We start from the raw sequence: 8,696 nt of genomic DNA on the forward strand, positions 1-8,696 counted from the left end.
TTATTATTATTATTATTAGATTTATAGTCTCAGCTGAGTCAGCTGACTCCTGCTTCCAAACCAAGTTCATTTATAAATGGAGGCTTTTCTAAGAATGTTTCTTACTGAGAATTTAACCATTTTTATGATTTGATATCAATATGGTGTCATAAAAAATATATTTGCAGATTTTAGTCAGATTACCTTTTAAATCCTCCCACTCTGCTGTTGTGTATTTAACTCATCACATCATTTGTTCGAGCAGCAGCTGCACCGCTGTCTCTGTCTCTGGTTGTAATCTCGTTGTTTATCTCCCTAATCTTCCCTTTCTTCTTACCACACGATCTCTTGTATCCACTTCAAAGCCAGACACGGCAATTCTCTTTCTTTTGACTCTGTGTTCTGCTCTCTGATGCTCATTGGTCTGAAACAGCACCCTTTCTTTCACCGCACATTGTCATCCTTCATCCCGTTTCTTGSTTCCTCGTCATGTGCCAGGGTCTCCGTTCAGAGAGGAGATCACGCAGGCCATCCTCCAGATGCAGGAGAATAACAGGCTGGAGATCCTGAAGAGGAGGTGGTGGGAGGGAGGACAGTGTCCTAAAGAGGAGGATCATCGTGCCAAGGGTGAGTTGTTTTTCCTCCGCCCCTCATCCTCTGAAATGTCCCCAGTAAAAGTTTCCTCGCTCTCTACACAGAGCAGTCAATGGCTGATATCCAACCTAATGTTCCAGTGAAGGGACAACTGGACAGTTTAGTTTCCCAAATGTTTTCTGGCAGAGGGTGTGTATGTGAGTTTTATTGAGAGTAGCTTTTACTTAAAGTTTAACGAGCATGTCAAGATTAAAGCCAGTAACGGCACTAAGGGTGTCTTTGCACCAGCCCTGTTTAGTCCGCTTTAATCAAACTCTASTTTGTTTGCCTGGAAAGTTTGGTTTGTTTGGGGAGGTGGGAACACGYAATCKAACTCTGGTCCRCCTGCAAACGTAGGTCTCGGTTCAGATAAAGTGAATTCTGGTGCTGTTCGAATGTATGTGTGAACGCCAAAATGCCAAACRGACYAGAGACCGYTRCAAAAGCAGGAAGCGGACTATAACGCAGGTCATTATGAGTAATAAACTCATCTTGTAAATAYCTCACTCAACGTCTGTATAAGGTGAACATCATTGCTGTGAAGTGGGATGCACCCCTACCACCCGCTTCGGATGTYATCATCCATTAAATGGACATTATTAGCCGTTATCAGTCCCATAGAATGGCTTCAGACTGTCCCGACTGTGCCGCCTAGTGGGTTCTCTGTCCCATAGAATGGCTTCAGACTGTCAGCTGGTTAGTATGAGACATAAAACCACTAAGATTTGTTTTAGAGAAAATTACATAGGATACGATAACGTAGACCGGACTCCGGCGGTAGCAGATTGTTGCATTCCAACGTATACGGCACTGGTAACCCACTAGGGGGCATTGTCAGGACAGTCTGAAGCCATTCTATGGGACTGATAACTGCTAATAATGTCCATTTAATGGACTGATAACWTCCGAACCGGCTGCTACTACTCGGTGAACTCCACCTCAAACAGAGCCGTCTCAGCTATCTAGTGTGGAAAACAATATTCTTGAGCTCATTGTTGAAGACTATTTGTTTGACACATTTGTCAAAATCAAGAAGTAAATCCCACAACCACTAAAATCTGATGTCACTCCATGTTTGTTTACATTTTGTGATGAAGGAAATTGCTCTCAGAGTCTTCTTCTGAGAATTTTGTGTCGATTCCTTCAGTGGTTCATGGTGCGGGGTGGGTGGGGGGCAGGTTGTTCACAGGGTTTAGTTCCTTTGACACAGTGCAGTGTGAATACAAACTGCACCAAGAGAAAATGTAAACAAATCTTGCAATTTTGGTCCCAAATCGAACCAGACTATCGGGTGTGTATAAGACCTAAGATGCACATAGCTGTTTAAAAACAAAGAAAGCACGTGATYTGTTAGTGCTTCATAGTGAGGATGCTTCTCAGCGACATTCAATTTTAGATTGCCAGCTGCAAAACTGACTGAGTTAAAACTATTTTTGTGTCGACTAAAATCTATTAGCTGTGATGGCCACCTTGAATCAAACTGACACCAAAAGCAAATCGGTTGTAGGTGTATATTGAAGGATTACCTTCTGAGAGTTTTAATAAAATCCATCCATCGGTTAATGGGATGGAGCTAAAAGACAAAACCACTTTGCACACATTGCAAAAATATCTACAAACATCTGCACAGTTTATGTTAAAAAGTCGAGACATTATGAAGACAAGCAGACACGAAGCTGCAGGGGCTGAGAAATCTAGATAATTTTTTCAGAGCCATTTGTGGGTCAAGCTTAAAAAAATCTAACCTTACATGTTACATAAAGCAGAATGACAGCCCTTTTTTCTGACCCATTAAAGATGGTCTGTCAAGATGTGGAGGTTATGAAAGCAAAACAGGAGATTATAAAACTGCCATTACATGCTCAGCTTTTGTTTGTTTTTATTTTTTTACAAATGAAAGGAATTATACATGCAGCCAAATCTCTCTTTATTTCTATTTTTACAAGAGTATTACAATAAATTGACTTTTATTAGCTGTTTGTTTAGCTGATATGTGATAAAGTCAAGTTGACCCAGTAAAAAAAAAAGGAAAGAAAAAAACGTGGGCGATAACATTTCATGAAATTGAGGCAGGACAAAATAACAAACAAATAAAACAATGAAATAAAGGCAGAATTTGAAGGGTAAAAACTGAGTTAGTGAATAAACTGTTGGTGATCGTGTGATTTAAGTTTGAGTCCTCTCACGTTGCGTCTTCGGGTCTGGTTTAGGTTTGGGCATGGAGAACATTGGGGGTATCTTCGTAGTGCTGATCTGTGGCCTCATCATTGCCGTGTTCGTGGCCATCATGGAGTTTGTGTGGTCGACGCGCCGCTCAGCAGAGACCGATGAGGTATGCCCCCATACCTGCCCTCGCCGACCCCACAGACACACCCCAGTAGGTTCACATGGCATCTCGCCAGCTCTTCTACTTATATTTTCTTTGTGTGCAAAAGTGTGTATATTTTCGTTTGCCTTTCTTTCTTTAGTCTGTGTGCATCTTGATATTTGATGTGCAATGTGTTACTTATAGATGTGATAAGAAAAATGTTCAAATGATGTCCAAAAATATTACAAGTGGAGGAATTTGCTGCATGCTGTGCCTGTTTTGACGTTGCTGTGCCCTTTAAGTGTTTGGTGTCTAACTGTGTGGCAGCAAGTGTTTGTAAGCTAAACTTAACAGATCAGATAAGCAATATTGAGAAATGCCAATATTTGCTTGCATACAAGAAGTAGAGTGATCTTTTTTCCCCCTGGCATTAAATGTCATGATGTATCTTCTTTTACATGCCTCACATGTACGCTGGTATTCTTCGTTCCCATTATTGGATTACTTCTCACCCATCTCACTGTGCGTCTCCCTCTACTTTTCTAAAACACACACAAACACACACACTTCCTGTCATTCGGCCATCAGTGTCTGTTCTCCAAGAACGAGTACTGTTTCTGTTTATGTGAGCACATGATCCTTGATCATACTTATGATGAAAGTGATTGTCCGTAATTGCAATAAGTTGGTGCATTTTTGTTTGCCATGTGTTCAAATAACAGTAATCATGTGGTTGGATGAAAGCGATTTATGGAATTTAAATGTGTGTCTGTGAGTGTTTTTTTTAAATTTATTATTTATTTTTTTTTTGTAAATGTTCATCTGAGTTTTCAGGCCGGCCTGTTCGTTCATACCACCATGAACTAAAGATTATTTAGGTGTTCTGTGTATTTAGATTGTAATAACTCTCTCTGCTTCTTAAACATTCTCTCATCTCTATCCATCTCCTCATCCTTCCCATCATCTCTTTACTCTTTGTTCTTGTTTTCAACCATTTCTCCATTTGTCACCCTGTGCCTTTGTTTCACCTGCGATGTTTTGTTGAACACACCCACTGTGTTTGTTTTTCTCGGCGCTGCCCTCTTGTTTTTGAGCTTTTTTGCGTTTCCTTTGAATTTTTATTTTTTTTATTTTATTTTTCTCTCTACCTCATTTATGTACGGTCCTGTTGTGCTGCCCGCCTACTTGTGTCTGTGGCACCTCCTCTACCTTTGCCTCCTTCCCTTCTCTGCCCCTCCTTTCCTTCTTCCCTTCTCCTTCCTTCCTTTTCACCTCCAGGTGTCTGTCTGTCAAGAGATGATCACAGAGTTCCGAAACGCCGTCTCCTGTAGGAAGAGCTCTCGAATGCGCCGCCGCCGGCCCCTGAGCAGCTCGGCAGCCTTACGACACCCCACCCGCATYGCTCTCGGGGCCCCTCGGCCCCTGCGGCTGGTACGGGAAATGCGGCTCAGCAACGGCAAGCTGTACAGCGGAGCTGGGCCCCTGACTGGTGGAGCAGGAGGGGCAGGACTTCCAGAGCTGGGCCCCGGGCCCCAGCGGATCCTGGACGATCCACTGGGCGCTAACACCACCCCGCCTCCCCCTGCCCCCACCCCCGTGATGCTGCCTGCCCGCAGCTGCGCCCATGTGAGGATCTGTCAGGAGTGCAGACGGATCCAGAGCCTGAGARCAGGCTGCAGTTTAGGATCAGCCTCCACCAGAATCCCGCCCTCATCTGCCCCTCTGCCCAGGCTACCTCCACCCCCACCCCCATCCTCATCCAACACAGACAGCGAGGGTGGAGGGGGATCCAGCCCGAGGCGGCTACATCACAGCTCCCCACCTCATTCCCCGCGTCGCAGTCTCCCCCCACAGAGCAGCAACAACACAGACCTGCTGGGAGACCAGAACTGAGAGTCAAACCAGCAGGGGGTTGTTGTCAGAAGGCAAATAACTGTTTTTTTTTTCATGGGAAACTCAAAAAAAGCGAGTGAGAATGTGTAAGTTGAACCCCACAAGAAACAAAAATATGTTTTATAGGAGAAAAATGAATGTGAAACCTCTAAAAGGTCTTCCAGTTCTGAGGCCGACAGCTACGGAACTGACTGTAGGCCGGGCAGAGCTTCAAGTACCGGATCAGAACATCAGTCCAGTTTGAACAAATCGGAGAAGGACTGGACCGGACTGAAGGATGGTTTACTTGTGTCTTCTTACTCGCCTCTCATTCAAAGTTCAAACCTGAAGATATTGATTTTCCTTCATAGAGACTTCACTGGAAGCCAACTTGATTTTTGATAAAAAAAGAAAAAAATAAATAAAAAATAAAATAAATAAAAACTGAAGCCTGTCTGGAGGACGTACTGTACTGTGTTCACATAGGCTCAAAAACAGCAGCTGAAAGACTTCCAGAGAATTATTTCCTGTTGGGTTTTTTTTCTTTTGTTGTCTTTGTTTTGTTACCATTGTTCTAAGTGGGAATAAATAAAGACTCTGTGTAACTCTTCGGTGGATTTTAACAAACTAAGAACCTTGACAGCAGCTAATTTTGTTCAAGAGTTTTGTGTCCCTCCCTGTGTCCCAAAGCTGCTTTTAGGGTGATGTGAAAGTCCGATAAAACCATGACAACATCGTGCAAAACAGTAGCAAAGAAAAGTGTTGGCTGTCTTTTTTTAACACTGTGTTTAAAATCTGTGCGTCTTGTAAGTCCGTCTCTAATAGCTCAATAGGGAGCATGTATTCAGCAAAAAACCTTTTACCAACGTTAGATAATCAGACAGCCGCAGAAAAGGGAGGACAGAGGAACCAAGAAGCTTTGAAATGTGAAATTAATGTCCCTCGTTATCCAGAGTAACCCTCGCCAAGCTTTTACTTTTTCTTCCAACCTTTTTTCACACAGCGTAGATGAGATAGACTGGGGTGAGCCAGAGAAACAAGACAGAAGAACAGAGAGGGAAATAAAAGATGGAAAGAGCTTCTGAGTAAAACCGGCACTCCTGAGTCTGAATGAGAAATCCCTAACTGAACTTTTTCCATMATTAGATTTGTCCTGATCTGGTAATTCTGGGCATATTTAAGGGGCTTTTTGTTGCACCAGCAGGCTGTATCTGCAGCCGCTTCACTACTCACTGTTCAGCATACCGACGACTTGGCTGTCCGCGGCAGTAACTCCTGCCAACGTGATAAACTCAACTCAGCCTTGTCGATACTGTTTCAAGTTTTTGATCGCCTAATTACTCCCCTTGGTGGCTGGGGACTCATTTAGGAGGGGGAGGAATGCAGACAGAGACGTGCTGATGAATAGATTTAGGAGACATACATGGCTTCGCTCTGGGTGAGAAGATAATTATATCCTTTTTAATAATTGTTTTTGTGGAACATCAACCAAAACAATTTAAAATTTATAAAAGAGTGCAAAAACAAAACACCTAAATATCTCTTTCCAGAGATCAAAGTATCTCTGACTGAGTTGCAGGCAAGGTCACAGGATTCTGTCTGCAGATCCGTTTGGTTCTGTGGGTTTGGGTGGGAGCTTGAATAGATCAGGATTTTTCATCCCGCAGACGCTCGATCAGATTTGGATTTRGGGAATTGAAATCCTGGCTGGGTCAGTGCTTTATTGAGCTCTTTGAAGCATTTTTTGGAGCGTGATGGTGCACATTATCCAGCTGGGATAACACCTAATCTGCAACAGTATTTAGTTGAGTTGTTTGTATCAGAGGTAACRTCATCATGAACGCTGCCAGAACCTCACGTCTCCCTGTAGAGCCAGCACTGTAACAACATGATCAATGCTTTTCACTTCATCAGTTGCATGTTAACACTGTGGCAGAGTTCTTTAAACAGATACACTGGAGGATTTTAGTTTTTTTTTTTCAATTCTCCCTAATCAGAACACTCTWCAGATCGCTTCTAATTGGTTTATCAAAGTAAACAATTAGAAAATGATCATTATTCTTTAATAAGAGCTCTGATTCAGTCACTCAAACATGAGGAATACATACAAATAAAACCACAACAAAGTAACATCTTTTAGATCTCAATGTGGGTCAGATTACRTCAGCGTGTATTAGAGTGTGTGTGTTAATGTTTGTTTACATGGCTGCATGTTCTTCTGCACATAAATGAGATCACAACAGTAGAAAGATGCAGAGGATTGATGCATGCAAGACAGCACAGAGAGAATGAGTTGTCCAAAACAATTATTGACACAAATGATTAAATAAGCACAAAATTACTTAAAAAATAATTTATAACTGCACGACGAAAAGCAACTTTATTTTATAACAAAAAAATTTAAAAGATGTCACCTATTTTTATGGTTCTGATTGATGAAAAAAGACCAAAGTCAGAATTTATTATACAAACAACATTTGTATAATTACTATTTCTCCTCACTCTTGAACCAAGAGTCATGTCTCTTTATTATGTGACACAAAATTTAAATCAATTTGTAACTAAATCCTTATGTTTTTTCACCCCAGCAGATTTCTGTGTGCCTAAACATATCTCCCATTAATGCACCATTACTTCCAGTTCAGTAACATCTGCTTAAAACTGCAGCACATAGCTGTTTCTGTAAAGTGGGAGACGTTTGTGCCACTTGTGAAGAAAAGTTTACGCAGTTCTGTTCGTTCAATCACAGGTTAAGGTGTTTTTTTTTTTTTTTTACCATAAAACAGAAAAAAATCAAATCAGTTTTCTGTAGAAGAATGCAACATGTTGCTTTGTTACAGAGTGACAGAAGTTCAAGATTATTGGTTTTATAATGAAAGAGGAGGTTGATCTCTTCTAAGGATTGGCATAATGTTGGTAACTTAATTTATTAAGTGCAGGTTAGGTTAGAGATGTAGAGATAAACGGTTAAATATYGACGAAAAAACTTGACTAACAAGTAAATTTCAGGACAGAAAATTTTGGTGTGTGGATGAGCAGAAGAACTGGAGAGGAAACTGATTCTGACTCAATAAAAGATAAAAAAACATTTTATTTTTTTTCTGGACCCTTAAATATATTTATTGTAAGCTATTTCAATTTTAAAGGATAACTTGTTCTTGTTCCTTTTTCTTATTTTATTTGTTCAAATTGATTTAAAAACACTGAAAGTTTCATGCATTAAAACAACCATCTTACAAAATCTAAGAAGAAAAAAATGTTTATGCTATATTTCCTCTTTTGTTTAAATTCATTTAATGCATTAATGAAATCAAAAATATATGTTTTTACTTCCTTATAACCAGATTTAGAAACCTGGGCTGATGAGTGTTTGGTAACTTTTATTGTTTAAAATTTGTAAAGACAGAAATCAAAAGATATTCTAAATTTGTCGAGCTGGACCGCAGACATGTTTGTGTCATCAGGTGTATTTCTTGGTTAGTTCACTTAGATCAGATGTAACCAACAGAAATTCCACTCAGTTAAACAGTTTTCTTCTTCTATGACACTTAAAACAAACATTTAAGTCCTGGGGTCAAACACTGATTTTACTTCAGACATGTACTTTTTTTCCCCCCTGTAGGTTACTGGAAAAACAACCTTCTGCTTATTCACTTCCCAAAGGACTCAAATGAATGAGTCACAATTTATTTTAATATATGTGCTTTGGAATAACAGTTCTTTCAGAATGTCTTTCTGATTAATGTGTTCATAAAACAAAGATGTTTAAAATCGGAGAGCTTACTGATGCAGCATTTTTCATGCAAAATATTACCGGATTCCCATAATCCTGCTGTCTCTTTCTTTCTTTCTTTCTTTCTTTCTTTCTTTCTTTCTTTCTTTCTTTCTTTCTTTCTTTCTTTCT

The 8,696-nt window shown here is 40.4% G+C and overlaps 1 protein-coding gene across 4 annotated transcripts in view; it reads left to right on the forward strand.

Annotated features, from left to right (window-relative positions):
* Positions 1-7,566, forward strand: part of LOC106534975 (glutamate receptor ionotropic, kainate 5) — a gene marked incomplete at its 5' end in the record, with an annotated part of 26,975 nt that extends 19,409 nt beyond the window's left edge. The window contains 4 exon segments of one of the 4 annotated variants that reach the window (XM_014031804.1): positions 478-606; positions 2,823-2,989; positions 3,509-3,545; positions 4,199-5,202. In XM_014031804.1, coding sequence (XP_013887258.1) covers positions 478-606; positions 2,823-2,989; positions 3,509-3,545; positions 4,199-4,251 — 386 coding nt within the window. 4 annotated transcript variants of the gene reach the window in all.
* Positions 7,567-8,696: the final 1,130 nt, after the last annotated feature.

This window comes from Austrofundulus limnaeus, unplaced genomic scaffold (genome assembly GCF_001266775.1).
Source record: "Austrofundulus limnaeus strain Quisiro unplaced genomic scaffold, Austrofundulus_limnaeus-1.0 Scaffold1324, whole genome shotgun sequence".
Lineage (NCBI taxonomy): Eukaryota > Metazoa > Chordata > Actinopteri > Cyprinodontiformes > Rivulidae > Austrofundulus > Austrofundulus limnaeus.